Genomic DNA, 23,412 nt, shown 5'->3' with positions numbered 1-23,412 from the left:
TTATTTTCATTCAGAAAACCTCTGAATATTTAGTACAATTTCTGAATTGACTGTACATTATGCAGTTTTTTTTTTGAACGTTAGTATTGTAATGTTCACCTGTCCTTCTTAGCTAATTCTTCATATTGTGTCATGGCAGACAAGCTTTCATTTCCCCCCTGCATTTCCATCATCATCCTCCTTTCTAGGGCCAAACAGCGCTGGGACTCTGAATCTGCCAGGGAAGCCATTTTTTCTGCTTCACTTCTTGCCAGTTGAGCCTCCTGGAAATAAAATAAAATTAAATTAAATTAAAATTAAATTAAATTAAATTAAATTAAATTAAATTAAATTAAAAAGGTCCTGGATGTTAAAAGACGTGAAGTATGTGATTTTATAATTTTCTTATGAACAAAATTTGCTTCAAAAACACACAAAAGTGTTATAAATAGTGTGCTGTAAATGTGGACTTTGTTGTAATGAGGACAGTTTATTGTGTATAGGAGCACAATACACACCTCCTGTAGAAGCTGGATCTTGGTCTCCAGAATCTCTTGCATGTGTCCGATTTCCTGCTGCCGTTCCTCACAGCGACGCTGCACCTCCACCTCATTCTGATTGGTCAGGCTTTCTGCTGTGGTTCTGTGAAGTGACAGAATACAAACAAAATAGCTTTAGTGAACAATTCGGAAAGAATGTGTCAAAACAAATCCATCGATACAAATGGAAAAAGGGTGCTTTTGGTCTGAGACCAGCTTGTGCCATTGTGGATTTGTCTCAAAGTTAACTAAAAGGCTAAATCAATGAATTACTTCTATGATCAACTGAAATGTACAAAATCACATTTTTTAAACATAACTGTGCAAGGAAAACAGCACTGAAGCTATAAGAAGTCTTAGTAACATAGAAAGGAAGTGTGATTACGCTAAAATTACAGTGATTTAAGTTAAGTGGAACAGTGCATTTTGCACCTGGTTAAACTGTGCACAATGAAATACATTACCACATTACATTAAAAGTTTTTGATTTTTAATGTTTTTTTAAAGAAATCTTCTCTGCTCACCAAGCCAGCAAAGACAGTAAAATTTTTTAAAATATTTTACTATTTAAAACAACTGTTTTCTATTTGAATATATATTAAAATATAATTTATTCCTGCGATCAAAGCTAAATTTTCAGCATCGTTACTCCAGTCTTCAGTGTCACGTGATCCTTCAGAAATCATTCTATAATTGCTGGGTTTTTTATATTATTATCAATATTTAAAACAATTGCATACATTTGTTCAGGATTCTTAGATGAATAGAAAAATCCAAAGATCAGCATTTATCTGAAATAAAAAGCTTTTGAAACATTCACTACACTATTAAAAAGCTTGGAGTCAGTATATTTTTTTTTTAAGAAATGATAGAAATTAATACTTTTGATTAGCAAGGATGCTATAAAATGATCAAAAGTGATGATAAAGACATTTATAATGTTACAAAAGAATGATAAATTTGATTCAAAAATTAGATAAAAAAAGAAAATAAATGCTGTTCTTCTAAACTTTCTATTCATCAAAGAAACCTGAAAAAAACCTACTCAGCTGTTTTCAACATAATAATAATTGTCTTTTGAGCAGCAAATCAGAATATTAGAATGATTTCTGAAAGATCATGTGACTGGAGTAATGATGCTAAAAAAATCAGCTTTGAAATTAAATAGAAAACAGCTATTTTAAATAGTACAAATATTTCAACATTTTACTGTTTTTGCTGTACTTTGAATCAAATAAATGCAGGCTTGGTGAACAGAAGACACTTCTTTAAAAACATTAAAAATCACAAACTTTTGACTGGTGTACAGCACCTAAAATGGCATAAATGTTAAGTAAATTCACACTTCATGTATCTCTGCTTAAAAAATGCCTATTCCTGTACGGCTATCATCTTGGCTGAGCTGTTAGTGTTGTTAAAGAAAGGGTAAAGCTGATTGGATGATTTTTGTCACATGACCTGTGGTTTGCTCGCGACATTCTTAAAAGTTGAGATGTTTTCATCTCATCTACGTTTGAAATAACAAACTTGTGCGAGCAAAACATGCGACGTGAAAGGCCCTTTAGACTGTTCTTTATTTCTAAATAATTATAATAAATAAAATAAAAAAAATATATAAAATACTATAAATAATTTCATTCTAAAATTCCAGATAATAATAATACATAATTCTAAAAATAATTAATACAAAACCTGTATTTAAAAAAAATGTTTTGGGTAGATTAGGTGTCCTTTGGGAAAAAAAGTCAGAGAGAAATTACTGCTAGTGGTCAGGTATGATTTATTTAATCCTTGTCCCCAAGTACATACTTCTCAGACTCTGTAAAAGAGTTTCATTTCTTTTTTTAATCCTCCAAAGAGTATTAAACCCTAAGAAGTGAGTCACAAAGGTGAGTCGTAACAATCTTTGCTCACATCTCCTCCGGGATGTGTTTAGCAGGTCTTTGTGTGTGTGAAGGGTGTTGCTCTGACACTTTAAGTATTCTGGAGTGTCTGTGAGAGCCTCTCACTCAGTGCAGATCTCTAGAACCCTCTCGAGGACTGCGTAACTGCTTTTCCAGGCTCCAATGCCGCATTGCAACTGAGCTGTTTTTGAACGTGATGATGGCTGCGGCACTGACCCTGCAGTAATTGTTTGATCCAGAGCAAACGGCACCACTGGGTTTTTGACTGCGCCGCGCCAGGACATCCATTACTGCAACGAGCGGGTCAGAGCGATCGCCCCGGTCAGCCACTACATCAGTTAGTGTTAGTAATCACAGCCTACAGGCATGTAATTTAGCTTGGAAGGTGATATCATTCAGTTCTGCTTGTTTTTTTTAGTCCTTAGAGAACCGAATGTCAGTTCTGAGACTCGATGGCTTAGAGGAAGCTATGAGGAGAAATTACGAGGGGAATTTTTGCTTGACAGTTAAGGTCACTGGCAGACACATCATCAGAAGTGAACACATTGTGTGTTGGAAATGACACATAGCAACCGGCCCTTCAACAGAACAATGATGTCACCTGAAGAATAACACGAAGGAAGGGGGTCTCGTTTATAGGTGATCCCCGAAGGCCAATGGATCCTACTGTAAATTTAAACATTACTGACATGCTTCCACCTGAGCGTACAAGAAAAAGTCAAGCAAGAAACTCAACCCTGCTTATGTGAGGAGTGAGTTTCTCATTGTGTGTTTTACCAAGAATGAATTAGCTCTTGCAAGTGTGTTTGCATAGTGCACACACTACCATTAAAAAGTTCAGGGTAATTGACACTTTTCTTTAGCAAGAATGCATTAAATTGTGACATATTTAGCAGCACAAATGTTTTCAACATTGATAATTAAAAATGTTTCTCAAGCACTAAATCAGCATATTACAATGATTTTTGAAGGATCATGGCTGCTGAAAATTCAGCTTTGCCATCACAGGAATAAATCGTATTTTAAATATTAAAATAAAAAATCTTACTGACCCAAAACTTTTGAATGGTAGTGTATGTGTATTCGCAAGTCAAAAAAGGAGCACGTTTCAAAGGGCTTCATTGCACTATGGTCTGTGCCCCAAACCTGATAAGTGTCCTACACGCACTTGGCAGTGGGCTCTGGCCTTTTGCATTTGGCAGGTCAGCAAGATAAGTTGCACATGCCTATGAGAAACTGTTATGTTGATAGTGACTGGCAGCTGACCAGCATTCTGAGTGAGAGAGAGGATCACCAGACCAAAGACAAGACAGATTCATAGAACACAGACTTGTTTTAGCCGGTTTAACTCCTTTCCAGATTATGTTTGGCTTCACTATCTTCACTCATAATTGCATAAAGGCAAAATTATGTCAATAGCAGTTAGAACTAAATACTTATCTATATATTATTTTCTCCTTTTCTTACAGTTATATAGCTTAAAGGGTTAGTTCACCCAAAAATGAAAATTCTGTCATTAATTACTCACCCTCACGTTGTTCCAAACCCGTAAGACTTTCGTTTATCTTCAGAACATATTAAGATATTTTTAGGTGAAATCCGAGAGCTTTCTGATCCTGCATACACAGCGACACAACTGACACGTTCAGTCCATGTCCATGTGACAACAGTGATTTAATGTTATGCTTTTTTTGTGTGCAAAGTAGGGACGGACGACATTGCAAAAAATTACAATCTTTTTTTTTTTTCAGAATGTTTGACCGATTCTTTTTTTTACCATTTTTAACTAGTCAACTTCAAAATGTAACTACAACACGATTCAAGTAACTTGTTCTTTATTAACCCCCTGGTTAAAGAAAATTCTATTCCAAGTGCACCATCGTGAAGTTGTCAACATGATGTAAATATTAAACAAATCACTTGTTAAATATCTTTGAAGAAAAGATGCATGAACTACAACTACATTTTGTACAAGCTTGTGTTATGCATATTATATGTTCAGAAATACGAGGAAAACGCTTTAAAAAATCTCAAAAGTCAAGGTAATTCAAATTCAAAATGACTGAAGGTATAACACCAGTGGACTATTTTTAACTATAAATGTTAAAAACAATAAACAGCAGCTTTCAGCCCATCACCATAATGCAAACATGAAATATCAGAAATACAGTAGCAGCTCTTCACAGGTTTCTTTATTAGATTGTAATTTCCATTGTTTTTTTCTATGTAAACATGGACACGTTTGACTGTTGTGCTCTCATCTCATGCATGTAATGGCAGTCTAAAAACACGCCACTCAAGCATAAAGAAGTTCAACTCAACCCATCTTCTTATAGCCTTTTTGTCCTTTCCACTGTCTGCGTCGCATCTTTGTCAACACACAAGCGCATTGTGAATGGTGCCTAGCGATATGCGATATAATCACGATATAATCACATGTGTTGGACTGTTCTTTGCTCTTTATTGTTATCACTGGCTTATTTAGTGTCTAAATCTAATGTTTGGTAATATTTCTTTTCCAAATCACAATTCCTCGATTTCTAAAAAATAAATTTGTGGCAAAACATTAAATTCAATTTAATCGATAAATCATCCAGCCGTATTGCAAAGAAAACAAAAATAACGACTTAATTCAACAATTTCTTCTCTTCTATTTCAGTCTTTCACTCACATTCACACGAGTACCACTATGCATGAGTGTGGTGCTTCTGACGTAGGAGCCGGCATGTCTGACGTCCATCCCTCTTAATTCATCATTGTATATTCTCATTTAAATAAGTAAGGCTGAGCAAAAAATTGCAAGCCATCCTCCCTGTTGAAATCTTCAGACATGTTTACAAAGACTGTTTTATGTACAGTGTGCATCTTTCTCTGCTTGTAAACAATGCACAGCATGTCCGGGTTCTACGTCAGAACGCAGACTTATGTGTCTCGTGAACACGCTTCAAAGACTGACACAGAAGAGAAGAAATTGTTGAATAAAGTTGCTATTTTTGCTTTCTTTGCACACAAACAGTTTTCTCGTAGCTTTATAAAGTTGAGGTTGAACCGCAATGCCACATGATGTCCTTAATACATTTCTGGGCCTTGAACATCACAGTTGCGTTGCTGTCTATGCAGGGTCAGAAAGCTCTCGGATTTCATCAAAAATATCTTAATTTGTGCTCTGAAGATGAACAAAGGTCTTATGAGTTTGGAACAATATGAGAGTAATTAGTGACATAATTTTAATTTTGGGGTAAACTAATCCTTTAACAACTAAAAGTCTACATTCACATGCTTGATGTTTTGAACTGACAACTGTATTTGCGAAAAGATGTGATTTTTAAATGATTCTGCTCATACAGCAGCTCTGATTTTGAGGCGTGAGACTTTAAAACTTAAAGGTCAGTTCAGTTATCCTTTGAATTATAACTGAACTGTGTAATAACTGAACTGAACTGGATTTAGCACTTATGACTGACAACTAGGGCTGGGAATCGAGAGTCGATTCCAAAAGTTGAAATCGATTCCGTCAAGGGGAACTGACTCCCCATTCAGAGCCGTTTTCAGTTTAACAAAGCTTAAATATGGGCGCCTCTCAAATGAACGGCTGCATCATACAAAGGCTGCATATCTCGGCTGCTGACATCAAACATTGCTGAACGTCGATTCTAAACGAAAATAAACTGAATGAAAAGAGTCGGTACTGAACACATTTGAGTTTGAGGATGCAGCCGTTAAGCACTTATTTTGCCTCTCGCTCGCTAATAGTGATTAGAAGTTGGATTCGTTTCAACGAAAAGGTTCTTTCGGATAGATCGTTTTAATGAACCAGTTCAAAAATGATTCAAAAGTTATTTTGGAACTGGCTTTTATGGTCCACATGAGCGCTGTGTTGTTGTTAATGATCCGGTTATTTTGTTTTCAGCGTCCAGTTTGTTAATTTTGTGCAAAGCATACAGTTGAAGTAAACATCATTCAGCTGAACAGTACTCGTCTTTCATTCTGGCAAAAAAACGCATGTCCACTGCTGAGCTGTGGGCTATGACTAATTTCATGGGCAATGCAGACAAAATTATAATTTCAATACAGAAATGTATCATAATTTTTAAAAACAAAACTTCACATTATGATAAGGTTACTTTCTAAGACCTTTATATCCTTCAGTCATGGTGAAATTAGGTTCCTCCAATCTAAAAAAACAAGAATCGAAAAAGAATCGAAAACAACAGTGAGGAATCGATTCTTGGAATTGAATCCCATCGATTCCAGAACCAGGAATCGGAATCGACTCCAATATTTTCGGAATCGAACAGCCCTACTGACAACTATAATCTGCTGCGAATGTAGCCTTACTATAACAGACATTAAGAATTTGTCAACAGCAACTATATGAACATATAAGGAATATATTTGTGTTGTCTGATACTTACAGGGCCTTGTCAAGCTGTTCCTGTCTTTCCTGGAGTTCTTGTTTCAAGCTTTCAACCTCAACCTTCAGTTCAATGTTCTGAAAAACAAAGGGATTCTTTTAAGTCATTACAATCACATTTTACACTCCTCTTGCAGCTAAACTAGACTGTAAAAAATAAAAAACACAATTTGTTGAGTCAGCTTAAAATAATTTGTTACCCATCTGCCTTAAAGTTTCAGTCTTAAGTTCAGTCAACTAAAATAAGTTTAGTTAACTTGAAATGTTAAGTTGTACTAAGTAACAACTTAGATATTTGTGTTTGCAAAACTTAACAGATGGGTAAGTAACCCAGCTGCCTTAAAATTTTAAGTTGATTCAAATCAAATATCTAAGTTGTCACTTAGCATAATTTAACATTTAAAGTTGAACAAACTTTTTTTGAGTTGACTGAACTTAAAATTTTAAGGCAGCCAAATTACAAATTATTTTAAGCTGACTCAGCAAATTGTTTTTTACAGTGTAGATCTATAATGCAGGATTTGGAGAAAAATGTTTTGTTGTTGTGTTTTTGCACAAAAATGTGATTTTTAAAAAGCATGAAAAGTGTGAGTTGCATGACATTCTACCACATTTTCAGTCACCTGCAATTAACATGCTACATTAAAAATATTGAAAATAAAGTTGTAAATATTTCATGGATCGTCTCTGCTGAGTCTGCAGAGCTCGACATGAGCTCTCTGCACGTGCAGCTGGAGTCTCATGGGTGTGGGGAGACCTTAAAATAGAACAAGAGACGCCAACCACCTGCTGTTTCACTCTCTCTGACATGCACTCAAACCTGACCTCTCTACTTTTCCCTTTCCCTTCCCACAATGCACCAGGCCACAGCAACAGAGACTTTTTTAAGCTCTCACCACCAGATACTCAGCTTAGCTGGCATGAGATCAGTGGCTAGTACTTTGTGTATTTTTTGTTTTTGAAATGATACATACACATCCCATTGTAACCCTCAGGGACGTTTGGCAGTAAAATATGTTTGATGAATGGCAGCACTCAGGAGCAGCTGTCATGTATCAGTCGTTCTTAATGATTTGTGCAGCCTATATGGGTCAGTGGGACTAATATTTGTTTTATCAGGTTCATCTGAAAAGGTCAGAGACAGAAATAACCTAGTTTTGGCACTTATATTGCGTCTTTGGGCTTTGTTTGCACACACAGCTTCAGTTGTGAGTATCAGTTACCAGCTAAGCAGTGCTATTTTAAGTCGGATTGTGTATAAACATCGAATTAATCAAAATGAATCAAATTGTTCAAATAAAGTGTCTGAAGAGTGTTGGACCATGTATGCTGGAATAGTGTGGTTTTTATTACAATATAAATTCTTCATGCATAAATATTATAACTATGCACCACAGTGTATAAACTGACATGTAATGCGGGCTCCAAAGTTTTCTTCTATTTTGCATTTTTATCATTTAATTTTTTTAACAACTTGAGTCAAATGTTTTGGCTTCATAATCACATATTTCAATGAGATCTCAGACTTTTGGACCTGCATGTCACTCTGCATGGAACAAAAATATGTTTAAACATAGTGATACACTCTTCTTTTTCTGTGTACTATATGCACAACAGCTGCTAGACAGTGTCACCTTTACTTCCTCACAGTAACCAGACCCAACCAGAATCCAGTTTTTCCAGTGCTGATAGTCAGTTTGTGACAGCTGCAGGAGACTGCTGATCCATATTAATGTTGTTTATTTAAACTGAGCCACATTTCCAGGCTGCAGTTGTTGTGCACTGCAAATGTATAGATGGTTGGCAGTCTACAGGCTATTTTAGGCCTTTGCATTTGCCAAGCCAGCAAAACAAATGCTGCAGTACTAAAATATACCTGTGCAAAAGCTCCAACAGAAAGAATTTGTAACATTTAGTGACACTTATCACATTTTAAATTTTTTCTCTATGTTAATCACAACATTTGCTGGCTAAAACAATTTGATATGTATTGTTTGCATTTCATAATTGTTTTACTTTGCTGAAATATGAAATGTGCTAAAAATCCATTTTCTATATTTAGGCTGCTTAATGATAGACATTTGTGGCTAATAATTGGTTAATAATTTGCTGACAAAAATTAATATCCCTCCAGGCATCAGTTGAATTGACAGTAGCCCAGTGATACTCACCCTGCGGTGCACATCCTCACTGCTGCTGTCCTCGAATTTCTGCTGGAAACGCTCCTCCAGGAAGTAGATGCGAAGCTTGAGGCTGAAGTTCTCCTTCTTCAGGTCATTGAGGTGCTGTGAAATAGTACGGTAGCCGTTAAACATGACCGCTCTTGTCACGTAGGGGTTCTCGGACCCCTCATACCTGTGCCATACTGCCTAAAACACACACTCTTATTAAATGCAATTAAAGATAACTAAAACAAGCTAACTAAGATGTTGTAGGTTTTCTAATACTAGAACAACAACACCAACATGAACAGTGTGTAAGTGACACACTGAGGGTCCTCCTCCTGAAACAGGTCTACCCCCACGCGTGGTGTGTGCAGAAGGAGGGGTGTCCGAATAATATGAGGGGTCTTTTTTTTACTTCAACAGCCACCAGAAGTATTAAGTGTAAGGATTACTGGCATACTTTATGTGTTATCTGATCCAGATAATAAAATAGAGGAGGCTTATGTGCTAAAAACCACTGACTGCTCATTCCATTGAACTAGATTTAACTGGATTTACAACTGCCGTCCTTTATCTGACTATATTTACTAAAATTAAACCTGTTCCTCGAGTTTGTCTCAAACCGTTTTTGCTGTGAGCTTCGGTATGAATGTGAATCTGCACGAATGCTGTCAGTTTGACTCAACACCAACTGGGTCGACTATATCCGGCTGCCAAGAACTATTTGTCAATAGTTCACCCACAAAATGAACATTTTGTCATCATTTACTTACCCTCATGCCGTTCCAAATACTTTCGAAGAACCAAACAGTTGTTGGTCCCCACTGACTTCCATAGTAGGGAACAAAATAATATGGAAGTCAATGGGGACCATCAACTGTTTCATTACCAGTTTTCTTTAAAATATCTTCTTTTATGTTCAACATAATAAGAGACTCATAAAGTTTTGGAACAACATGAGGGTGAGTAAATGATGAGAACATTTTCATTTTTGAGTGAACTGTTCTTATGACTATTACTATAGAATATTAGAATGTAAAGTTAAATTGAGGACAATATTATGTTTTGATTAGAGCAAAAAATTTTATGTTTTTTAATATATTGACAGTTTTTCATTTCGGAAGTTCCACTTTTATTCTGCAAGGACACATCAAAGTTTCATTTATTTGATCAAAAATACAGAAACTTTGAGTCATAATTTTTTAATGTAATGCAAAGCTGAATTTTTATCAGTCATTACTCCAGTCTTCAGTGTTGCATGCTGGAAACAGTTGTTCTGCTTAATATTTTTTGGAAACTGTGATACTTTTTTCAGGATTCTTTGATTCAATCATTCTTTGATGATTTATTCTTTGAATAAAAATAGAAATCTTTTCTAACAATATAAGTCTTTACAATCACTTCTTATAATTTTAACACATCCTTGCTGAATAAAAGTGTTATTTATTTCAAAGAAAGAAACAAATTATGACCCAACTTTGAAAGGTAGTTTATTTCGTTATAAAAGATTTCTATTTTAAATAAATGCTGCTCTTTTAAACATTTTATTCATCAAAAACATTTTTTAAGTAGCACAACTGTTTTCAACATTGATAATAAATCAGCATATTAGAATAATTTCTGAAGGATCATGTGACACTGAAGACTAGAGTAATAATGCTAAAAAAAAATTCAGTTTGCATCACAGGAATAAATTCTATTTTAAAGTATATTAAAATAGATAGAAAAACACTATTTTAAATTGCTTAATTTGTATTTTCTGTATTTTTAATCATATAAATGCAGCTTTGAAGAGCTGAAATGACTTCTTTAAAAAACATTAAAAATGTTATTGATCCTTCTGAAGTCATAATGTTACAACAACAAAAAAAAAGATTTATATGTCATATAAATGCTGTTAAAAATATATATATATATATCATGGTGTCCACACAAACATTAATCAGCACAACTGTTAGCATTGATACCAATAAGAAATGTTTTATGAGCACCAAAACAGTAGTAAAATGATTTCTGAAGAATCATGTGACGTTGAAGAGTAATGACTGCTAAAAATTCAGCTTTGCATCACAGAAATGAATTCTATTTTAAAGTATATTAAAATAGAAAACCACTATTTTAAATTGCTATAATATTTCACAATTATACAGTTTTTTCTGTATTTTTAATCAAATAAACACAGCCTTGATGAGCATAAACGACTTCTTTAAAAACATAAAAAATGTTACTGATCCCAAACTTTGAACGGCAGTGTAATTCATTTATAATGTTACAAAAAAAGATTTATATGTCATATAAATGCTGTTCAAAGAACCCAGAAAAAAATATATATCACAGTTTCCACACAAACATTAATCAGCACAACTGTTATTAGCATTGATAACAATAAGAAATGCACCAAAACAGTATTAAAACAATTTCTGAAGGATCATGTGACATAATATCTGCAAAAAATTCAGCTTTGCCATCACAGGAATAAATGACATTTGGAAATAAATGTAAATAGAAAATACAGTTCTTAAATTGTAATGATATTTCACAACATTACTGTTTTTTTATTGAACTTTTTTTTATCAAATATATGTATATATCTTCTTATATACAAATATGTCTTCTTTCAAAAACATTTAAAAATCTAACAAATCCCAAACCTTTAAACAGTACTTTACTTCTTTAAAAATGATACTTTATCCTATATAATGAATAACAAGAATGAGGCACTTAAAGTGCTTGCATGTAAATATGCATGTTTATTTGTTAATGTGTTTAACCATAGGAGGGCAGTATGGCTCTTAAGAAAGTGAACTTTAGTAAGACTCAGGACTTTTTAGGGTTATTTTCAGGAGGTATCCTGTACCAGCAGTCACTGAGAAATTCCAGACTGTACCAACATACACATCAACAAGCTAAACAACAAGCTTATACAGACACAGATTCACTATTTCTCAAAAAAATTATTTAATAAAGGCACACATGCTATATGCATCTCCGGGAGCATCTGCATTCCGTTCCTGTGGTTTCAAGCTTCAGAAATTGTTTTTGTAACATGAAAAATTACAACACAAAATGACACAAATCAATAGACGGCTTAAATAAGTGAAGCTGAATATGATTGATTTCACTACAAAGGGAAATTTCACATGCACAAAATGCACTTCAAAGACCTGGATTGTCAACTGAAAACTGCTAAAAACTCATTAGGGGCTCATACATAAATTTATCGCTCTAGGCCTTTTAAAAGTAAGCGAAACCCTATTCTTTTAAATCTGGAATCAGTCTTACCGACAAATGCTTTTGACTTTGTTAGAGGCAGTGCGACTGGATTACATAAATGCAATACTGTTTTGTCCTGGTTATTTCCCTAGTGCTTGCAGTCTGTGCCCGATCACAAGGGTGATTGCATTGCTCAGTCTGTCATCGAGGGAACTTGAGTTTTGCAGGTCTGAGGTTTTCCGTTGTGGAGGGAAAATGGGAGGTTTGACATGTTTGTAAAGAGACACATCGGCGTCTGGACTCTGTCTTTCTGTCGCTGTTTGACGGGGCAGAGGTCTGACATGAGAAGGCCAAAGACAGTGAGCTTCTGTGTGCTATATGCACGCAGTCTCCGTTCGCTGTCAATGCCGACTGACTGACGGACTCTTATTGACTGCTTTGATATTTTGAGCAAGTTAATGGGAACTGGCTTTGAAACAGTTGTTTAAGGGATTGCACATGCTGAAAAAAATGCAAATGAAGGGATTTGTCTGCCATAAAAGTAATACCAGATGACAAACCGCACAAGCGATATGGATTTCTGGTTAGAAATAAGGAATGAAAGTATAAATTAATCATTACTAGAAGCCATTAATCATAATAATAACTAGGTATAAAGACAATAAGCAACACACACAGAAACTCAGTCAGCAGGTCCTGTGATATTCCCCAGACTCACAGTTTATATCCAACCTTTATAATCAAATTCATCTTGCTATGATTACAACGTCTTAAAAATACAGCAGAACAGCTATATAAAAATGCAGAGTTTGCAGTGAAGCGCATCTAATGAAGCCAGGGTTGCTTTTGTTTCTGTGCAGGAATGCATTCATGAACAGCTCTGTGTCTCCCTCATTTGCATTTACTGTAGACGGTTTAACGTTGCCATGGCGCCTGGTGTCAGAGACACTTGTTTCGTGTCTTATCAGTATCCAGCAGTTTTTTGTGTAAAACTGCAGTGACAAATGGATAAAGGATTGTACGCAATATGAGTAGACAACACAGGGTGCCAAAAGACACAAACACAGATTATATCATCTCACGTTTTCTTCTTGTACTAACAAATGAGATCTCTTATAAGCTCAACTGTTCTCTCAGACAGCAGTAAGATTGTGTGAAGAACAAATGGAGACTTTGGCTTAAGAGTGCTGCATTTCATTTGAGAAAAAATGTCTAATCTGATGTTTCTCCTTTAGGATTTCTATAAGCCAATACAAGATAAGCCAATAATTTATTTATTCATGTCAAAGCCAATAGCCAGCATATGTCCAATATTACACTACCGTTCAGAAGTTTGGGGTAAGTTACACTTTAAAAAAAAAAAGTAATATTTTTATTTAGCAAGGAAGCATTAGAAGTGATCAGAAGGAAGCGTAAAGACTTTTACATTGATACAAAAATGTCATTTTTGTCTATTTGAAATAGACAAATTCTTTTACATTTTACATTTATTAACCCCCCCCCCCACCACCCAAAAAGGTCAAATAAATGTCTTGTCAAAAACACATTTAAACAGTAGTGTATAAATCTATACTATTTTGTTTAAATAAATGAAACACAAAATAAAACACCAAAATCAATTATTTTAAATGTAACAAGTAAATTTAGGCATTGCAACATTATAATGTACAGTACGAAAAATGGATCTGAGATCATTTTAAAGATTAAACTTTGAGTCTTAGGTGATTACAAATTAAATTTTAGTGTAAAAATAGGGAACATAAGCAGGCATAATTCTTAATACCAACTGATATATATCCCACACTGATTCATTTTATAATTCTACAAACAATGAAAGAGCAAATGCTGAGAAATATAGGGCCCTATATCCGTTTTTCTTCCCCCAATTCCATTTTATATTTTCCCAAATTTAAATTTTTATGGTTTCATTTTCTAGACTCTGTTTTAATGGTTAAATTCATCAAATGTATGTATAATTAATTGAAATCATGAAACATACACAATTTAACAGCCATTTATTAAAAGTTTAACAAAACTGACATACAACATACAAACTTCTGTGTTTTTTTTCTTTCATTTTATTTCTTTTAACTAATTTTATAAAAAAAAAAGATTCATTATTTCATTTTTTCTTTTTCAGAAAAAAAAAAAAAACTTTTCTGTTAAATTTTTTTCTTTTTTTTTTGTTAAATTCTGGTAAATATTCTTTTGGTAAATATTCCCTAAAAAAGTTTTAATAATAATTGTATTAGTAGTAGTAGTACTTTCATTAGTTACATTAAGCAATATATTTCTGTCACATTTTCTTAAAGTTAACAAACCTTTATTTTGACGAGTAGCTGTGAAGACCTCTGAAATTTCTGTTTGTGTATGATATGACGATAACATGCCGGATTTGTTTTTAAATAGTATTTTTGCAGCTTGATATTCACAGACACTAGTCCATATCACATTTTGCTTTAAGTGTACTGACTTACTTTTGACTTATTCATCCAGAATTTGGCAACTTCCACGACATTCCGTGTTATACAGTAACGCTGACACCTTTCATGCAGTGAAACATTTCAGTTATTAAATGATAAATGAGACTGAGGCAACAGCAAGCAACCCATTGGCAAATGTGGTCTGTGGGCTCAATGGGGAAATGCCTTTAGATAATGCTATAAAAACATATTAAACAGCCTGATGTGCTATAAACATGCTGAAAGCCTGCAACGTCTCTCATCTGATACAAATTAAATCCAGAACAAATTATTTAACTACAATTTTACAGTTCAATAAAGACATCAATTATTTTGGACCATTTCTGTGTTTATTTGAATCTTGTAATTATGATGACCGAAGCACATGGCTGATGTGTTTGTGTGAAACTCAGTCTGACAGGCTAAGCCTGAGAGGTTTGAGAGCTCAAAGCCTGCGCTCTATTTAACACAGACATAAATCAAGCAGAAAATCAACAGTCACGGCCACTTCGCTGTACGCAGCTGAGAATCTACAACTACCGTTGTATCATCTCATGTAATGATCGCATTGAGTCACATTACGTCTGACTGATGAGTGCAGCAACAGTTCGTTACTGCATTTTCATGTTTTCTGCCCTTAGAGGGTTTTGCTAAAGCTGAGCTTGCAGAGGCCCAGATTCCTGAGCCAATTCCTCAGGACATCCTTCTTGTTGCCATGGAGACAGAAAAGATGGATAGAAGGGAGGTGGATGGGAACCTCTTTTTGAGTTAGATTCATGCTACTGTTTCATAAACATTAATCGTTAAACCTAAAATGTCAAATAATCAGTCTTAAAATGGATAGTGCACTAAAAATGTTCAATTCTGTCATCATTTACTCACCCTATATGTGACACTGGACCACAAAACCAGTCGTAATTAGCATGGATATATTTGTAGCAATAGCCAACAATACATTGTATGGGTCAGAATGATCGATTTTTCTTTAATGCCAAAAATCATTAGGATATTAAGTACAGATCATGTTTCAGCAAGATATTTTGTACATTTCCTACCATAAATATATCAAAACTTAATTTTTGATTAGTAATATGCATTGCTAAGAACTTCATTTGAAAAACTTTAAGGCGATTTTCTCAATATTTAGATTTTTTTGCACCCTCAGATTCCAGATTTTCAAAAAGTATGCAAATATTGTCCTATCCTAACAAACCATACATCAATGGAAAGCTTATTTATTCAGCTGTCAAAAAATTGACCCTTATGATTGGTTTTGTGGTCCAGGGTCACATATGACTTGCTTTCTTCTGTGGAACACAAAAAAAGGATATTTTGAAAAACGCACAGTGAATAAACATCTTTACATAAAGCTACCTTATGGCTTTAGAATATAGCATATGAGCCATGTGGATCACTTTGATGGCTGATATTTAGTTTTCATGTCTTCACGAAGGTCATACGGGTTTAAAATGACATGAGGATGATTAAACAACAACTGAATTTTAAGCTTTTGGTGAACTCTTTTAAACCCTTTTTCAATTCTCCCTATGCAACCTCTGTTTTTGTTCCATTCACAACTCCCCCTCTTCCTCTCCCATTGGTAAATAATTTCCAGATGCAATGGCACGGGATGGTGCTATTGGTACGTGTACAGCGGAGCCTCTGCCCGCTTGCCAGCATCATACTGAGGCGAGGGGAGAGCTTTTCCACAGTCTATGCCAGGCCCACTAAGTCTAACACGCAAGCCCAAGCACTCCCAGACAAACACGAAAGCCATACGCCGGACATGCAGATGAAAAACACACACTTCAACACTGCTATACAGAAAGCAGGTTCTGTATCCAAACCACTACTCCAGCCCCCTACAGTGGCGACTATATTTTTGTGAAAAAGTCGAGGTCCCTCATATAGGCTTCAACAGTTTATTGGAGGAACAGGCGTCGTTTATGAGGTAAAGACGCCTTGGGAACTAACGCCTGAGGAGCTAATGGGATAAACGATGCTCAGTGCAAAGGTAACATTACATAAAGGTGTCAACAGATGTTGCAGAGCGAAAATGTTCAGAGGAGCTATGTAACCCTTCAAAATTCGGTACGATTTTTTTTTGTTTTGAAAAAAAGTCTGTTCTGCTCACCAAGGTTGCATTTATTTGATTAAAACACAGTTTAAAACATTAATACTGTGAAATATTATTACAGTTTAAAATAACTATTTTAATGTTTTAAAATGTAATTCATTCCTGTGATAGCAAAGCAGTTTTGATCAATTTAAAGGGATAGTTCACCCAAAATTGAAAATTACCCCATGATTTACTCACCCTCAAGCCATCCTAGGTATATGAGTTTCTTCTTTCAGATGAATACAGTTGGAGTTATATTAAAAAATGTCCTGGCTCATCCAAGCTTTATAATGGCAGTGAACGGCTTTTGAGATTTTAAAGTCCAATAAAGTGCATCCATCCATCATCTCAACAGCCATTCGCTGCCATTATAAAGCTTGGAAGAGCCAGGACGTTTTTTAATATAACTCCGATTGCATTCGTCTGAAAGAAGAAAGCCATATACATCTAGGATGGCTTGGGGGGTGAGTAAATCATGGGGAAATTTTCATTTTTGGGAGAAGTATTTCTTTAATGCATCCAAGCAGAATAAAAATTTTAACTACTTTACTACTACTACTAAAACTACTAAGTTTTACTCACTCTAAACTTTTGAAAGGTAGTGTACATAGTCTCAGAAACCAAAAAGACCCCTTGTGGAGACAACACTTTGATACTGAGATACTTTTAAGCACTGCAACAGTTGGTTTCCAGCTGCTTTCTTTGCAGTAACTTCTAGAGGAAATGAAGTTAGAACATCACATCCTGGTGCCATTTACGCATCCAAACCACACATTTTAGGAGTGAGATTACTTTTCAGCTTGACACTGAATACCAGACTACAGCCTTCTTGGCCAAAGATCTGATGCTCCTGCCGGAGTTCCCCGGCCGTTGCAGGGTTGTGATATTTTACCCAGGGAAATGTGGACGTCCCTGGGCATGGAGTGTGACGGATGGCTCTCAGCGTCGAACTCCAATCCACTCAGCAGACCGATACTCCCGCTGAGACCCTGGGCTTCGTTTCAGGCTTCAACACAACAATGATCAAACTACACAAGACGACTTATTCTCATCTCAGACGTTGTCTGTTAATTTGTTTACTCACATCTTTCTTCCTTTCGCTGAATTCTAAATAATGCTAAGGCTATTCGCTGTGACTCACAGGAAACACATTATAAATCATCTCTTCGATGGCAGCACATATTACTCTCTGATAGCAATCGATTTGTTATTTCCACATCTGTTTTCAGTAATGAGAGGAAGGACAGTAATCTGAGTTTTAAAGAAAGGCTTAGCTCTACAGTCAACAACATAAAGCCATCAGAGAAAACAGGGATCACTTTATCATGCTGAGTGAAGAGAGTCTCTGGTTCCTTCAAAACATCTTAACATTTAAGCCTCTTGTTCATGTTTGATGTCTGGGAGACCCCAAGGCCCTTTTTCTAACTTAAAACATACTTAATATTGGTTTAATACTTCATAACCTCTCCTAATCTTCTGATAACTGATAAAAAACTAAATGTGACAACATGGTTTAAAATTAGGCCCACTGTATGAAAGCTACAGGCAGAAAAGTGTTGATGGTTTTCTATGCCACATTGCTCATATTCTCTCTATTCCTAGGATAAAAAAAGTATATGAGAGAAAGACAAATGGAAAGTTGCGCCAAGGTGTTACTGCAATGGCGGAATATTTGAAACGTGATGCTCTCTCGCTCTTATTGCTCCCTCTTTCCATTTCTTGTGTCTTCCTTCAAAACACATTCAGAGGTGTGAGTTCTGAGTTCCTGCCAGGGGAGGAAGTGATCTCAACATCTCTAGTGGAAAACAGTGGGTGCAAGTAAGTTATAGTAGGCTTCACCCATCTCAGAGATTTACTGGCAGGTGCAGCTGAATGAGCTAGTGAAGCCAAGGTCAAATGTACATTGGGGCCACTTCAACTAACAGTAAAAATTGTTATGCTGCTGTTGTAGATTATTGCTGCTGTTGCAAAGCAAGTACAGGAACTTTCTACTGCCAATATATACAATGATGCGGCGCTGTGAGTATTTAAGACATATACCACTGCTGCACAAATAGCATATATAATATCCCGTAGCAGACCTATACAGGTGGAGCTGGGGAAGTGGAGGGTTTCAGAGGAACTCTGAAAGCGTGCTGCGAAATGCTCTAGTGAATCCTAACCAGCCCTTCACATGTAAAGCAGCAAGCTTATTGGCTGCATATGCAACATGAACCAATCAGCTTGTGCCAAGTAGTTTAACGCTGTGAATACCATCATTTTGCGTTAACGACCCATCAGCCTGCTTCATCTAGAGTTTCATGAGATAACTTGGCTTAAATTCATTTTTGAATTCATTATTTTTTAATTTTCCCCAATTTTATATTATTTTATTTATTGTGATTGTCTTTGTGATTGACACTTAATTTTTATACAATTTTTTGTTGTCATTTTATTTTCTTAAAAAAAAAAATTGTGTTTTTTTAAGAAATACTTTAATTTAGCAATTAGTAATTGATCAAAAGTGACAGTAAAGACATTTATAATGTTACAAAAGATTTTTATTTCAAACACACTCCTAAAAATAAAGATGCTTCACGATGCCATAGAGGAACATTTTTTGTCTAAATGGTTCCAAAAAGAACCTTAAACATCTTAAGAACCGTTCTGTTTCACAAAAGGTTCTTTGTGGCAAAAGAAGGTTCTTCAGATTATAAAAAGGTAAAAAGAGATGGTTCTTTAAAGAACTTTTGATTGAGGGTGTGTTCACACTTGTAGTTTGGTTCGTTTGGTTCATGTGGTCCGGACCAAAAAGGAAAATGATACATTTGGTTCTGGTCCGCTTAGCTTTCACAGTGACATTTTTGACAGCGAACCTAAAGATACGAACCTAAAGCAGCACTGTGGGTGTATGACATCAAAGTACTCATTCACTGAACGGTCTGCTCAGTGCCGCTTTAAGTCGAATACACCTAATGCTGTCTACTGGACTAAGTGCGCTCATTGTTGCATGTATATGATTTTATTTTCACTACCTGTAAACTCACAAAGAGCTTATAAAAGCCACTTTACTTCATCGTTGCTCCATGTTTGCCCTCTGTTGATTTTGTTTTGTACACACCTTATGTTCCCTTCGTGAAATCATGTCGCATATAGCGTCGCATCTTGTCATTCCTTCCTGTTTTTGGTTCGTTTAGAAGTATTTCGTCCATGTTGCATTCATATTTCATTCAAACTGCACCAGAGTTTATTTGGAAGCAGACCGAGACCCATCTTTTTAGCAGACAAGTGTGAACACACCCTGAATGGTTCTTTGTGGAACCAAAAACACCTTTATTTTTGGGTAAGTAGGAGTTTTTTAAGACTGCAAATGCAGCTCTTTCTATTTTATCAAAGATTCCTATAAAATTATATCACAATTTCCACAAAAATTTTAACTGTATTCAGTTATAGCTGGGTTTCTATCCAAAGTTGTGAATTTAACTTATGCGCAAAACTGTAATATCACATAAAAACATTTGCGAATAAGCACCGTTTTCATCCAATGAGTCAAAGAGAACAAAATCGTCACTTCCTGATAAACTGGCACTAAATATCATTAAGAAAAATTAGGAGAAGCCATTGAATATAATAATTTTCATATATAATAAATTACTTGCGCTTCAGAGTGTGCAGATGAAACACAGTATATGCGGTCATTGCTTTCGGGAGGTGGTTGCTTGCTGTTTGGGAATGCAGTTGTGTAAGACAGTTATTTTGAAATATACTGATGGCAGACTTTGCTCAGGCTTTTCAGAATGACCATTACATTTCAGATGCTGTGCAACAAGATCTGTTCACTGGTTAGTCAGGTTATGCCGTCCCATAGCACAAAGTCACATGACTTTTTTGATGTGCATGGAGGAATTTATTTGGCAATCGCGTTTCCATCTCGTATTATTCACAATAACACTTTTTAGCAGTCAAAGCCACCTCAAGATAGCATAAAAGCCTTTTTACAAATTAAGGAATTTTCTTTCGAAATTTGGCGTTTCCATCACTCGTTTCTTACACAAAGAGGTTCAACTACAAGCTTCTCGTCACTGTGTGGTTTTGCTATACTGACAAGATTTTGTCATTTCCAGCAGTCTAGCAGAAGTATTTGATCTCAAATGAAAAAGCACTTATAGGGAAAGAAAAATCAATCATGTTTATGTACACATAAAAGTCACTATAAGACAAATCAGGTCACTGTGATCATACCGGCCTTCCTAAATGAAGTACAACAAAAAGCGACTGAGATTGACTACTGTGTCACAAGCTATCCAGTGAGGCATTTTCCCAGAGCAAACCGTAAACACAGCGAACGAGACCTCCTCTGCGCGAGCACTTCATGTTACAGGCTGAATTCTGTTTGGAAGAAGCAAAATAAAACACTGGTTTTTCGATCGCACTTCAAAGGCTAAATCTGCCTTTAATTCAGCGTGTTTATGGTGAGACTAAATTATGGGATCAAGTTCAACCAGCTCCAAAAACCGCTGCCAATTGTCATGTACTTTTGCATTGGACGCTATTGTCCATGTGTGACGCGCAACAGAATTTCCCCTCGAATACTCTTTGTTTTCTGTCTATTTCTGCTTAACATGATTGGGAAAGTTGCTTCGAATCAAACAGAGCTCCGAAACAAAGAGAGCAGTCATTCTTTAAAACCAGAGCATGTGAAAAAAAGCCAACAACCAGACCTCCACAGGTCAATGCAGCCTTCCAGCATCTGTCCGTGTGGATTCGCTGACTGAAAAGAGAAATTACAGGCCTTTGAAATACAGACAAAACAGATTTCTGCAGTTGGAACAAATGTGTGCTTTATAGCTGACCTGGGTACAGTGTCAGTTTTGAGCTTTTAACAAGCTGACTTTTAAACCCTGCGAAAATTCCTTGCTTTCAAAAAGAATTAAATGAAAACAGTTCATTTTATCTGAAATATTTAAATTTTTAAATACATTTTTAAATATGTACTCTATTTTATTTTAAATATTTAATCAGTCTCATTTATTCAAATTAGATTAGATTAGAATAAATCAAATTCAACCTGTTTATCTGAAAGCAGGTTCACAGTGCGTACGATTTTCTTTAACTTCTAGACATACTACTAAAAACAAATACAAATACAAATACAAACATGGGTTTGTTTTGTACCAGTGAATGTACCAGTGTAATGTACCAGGCAATTTAAGTTAATGCACTAACCTACTATACCCTGACCGCATAGGATTTATATAGCGAACACGCTGCTCAACGCGCTCACTGTACACGTGTACATAGGCAAATCCATGAGAGATATTGAGAAATACATAATATATGCACAGGACGATGATGCCTGACATATTTCAATTATACTTGCCATATATCATTACATATAATTACAGAGCGATGCTTTAGAGCACTACTGTCAAATACTGAGTACTCAACTGAACAACAGACCATCGAAATTTTTCGTGGCTTCCCAGCTTTCGAGCTTTTATGAGAATCAGCGGTCAACACATTCAGCCAAGCGCTTCTAGCTTTTGCCACAAAAGTCAAAGGCTTTTTTAAATCTGGGTCATGAAATGCAACAACGTACACTTTTATGATAGTACAGAAAGAATCTTTCACACTCAACAATGTTTAAAAGAGGTTTTTATGTATCTAAACTTCAGTACTCCATACCCCAAAAATAATGCTGTGCAAATCTATACGGCTGCGACTAAGATTCTGAATATTTCAGCTTTGGGAAATAATTTCCAAAAAGCAAAACATGGTATATTACTAATATTTTTTCTTCTGATTTATTCTGTCTCAGTTGTATGCTTAATTTAGGAGAAGTGGAAAAATAGTCCAAAATCCAATTAGACTGAGTAAGTAAACCCCCGGCATTTCCTGACCAGCTAAATGTTTGATTATGGCCTTAAAATATCAACAAGAATAACACAAACACACTGGCGCAGGAGAAGCGTACAGACTCAATGAGGCTCCATGACTCTGAGCCTTGCTCTTCTTAATTTTACCTTCCTGACAAATTAAATAAACGTTCATCTGGTTCCTATTACTGGCGCATTACCGATAATTGGAGTGGTATTTACAAACACTGCTATTCCATCCTCCCAGGCCTGTAGTGGCCCACCGTTTCTCCAAAACCAGCCAGAACACATAACGGCCCTGTGCTTCCACCGCACAGTATCATCCCCTGAGTGCTGAGTGCTTTAACAAGGGTTTGATGGTTCAATTCTTGTATTTCATAGGCAGTTAGAATATTTTCACAGGGGGTATGGGGCACTCGAGTTAGCTCATTAAAGCAGACGTTAGGTATATTTTCAAAATCGGATTACGGCCTCGCCTGAGAACACGCAGGCCTGCGCGTTTGATGTCAAAACTGGACCGAGATCTCAAAATATGATCTCACGGCCTTTAAGTTTCCCTCAGGAAAGAGTGCCCCCGGTGAAATTAGTATTATTACCATTCCAAACTACCTCGCCAGAGCGCAAGCACGGCACAGACAGAGAAACTAAAGAACATTGGAGCGCTGGCAAGATGTCAGAAAATGTAACAGCAAAAACTGCTAAACCTGAGTGGGCCAAGGAAACAGAAGATGGAATGAATGAGAAAACCACCAAACACTGGAA

At 35.8% G+C, this 23,412-nt stretch overlaps 1 protein-coding gene across 3 annotated transcripts in view; it reads right to left on the bottom strand.

Annotated features, from left to right (window-relative positions):
• Positions 1–23,412, bottom strand: part of pde4dip (phosphodiesterase 4D interacting protein) — an 82,246-nt gene that overhangs the window by 38,510 nt on the left and 20,324 nt on the right. For all 3 annotated transcript variants that reach the window (XM_051137985.1, XM_051137986.1, XM_051137987.1), the window contains exons 4-7: positions 9,008–9,121; positions 6,838–6,914; positions 498–621; positions 100–263 (exon numbers count right to left, since the gene is read on the bottom strand). In XM_051137985.1, coding sequence (XP_050993942.1) covers positions 100–263; positions 498–621; positions 6,838–6,914; positions 9,008–9,121 — 479 coding nt within the window. The remainder of the gene's footprint in view (positions 1–99; positions 264–497; positions 622–6,837; positions 6,915–9,007; positions 9,122–23,412) is intronic.

The sequence above is a fragment of the Labeo rohita genome, chromosome 20 (genome assembly GCF_022985175.1).
Source record: "Labeo rohita strain BAU-BD-2019 chromosome 20, IGBB_LRoh.1.0, whole genome shotgun sequence".
Classification (NCBI taxonomy): Eukaryota; Metazoa; Chordata; class Actinopteri; order Cypriniformes; family Cyprinidae; genus Labeo; species Labeo rohita.
This window is presented reverse-complemented; position numbering and strand designations above follow the sequence as displayed.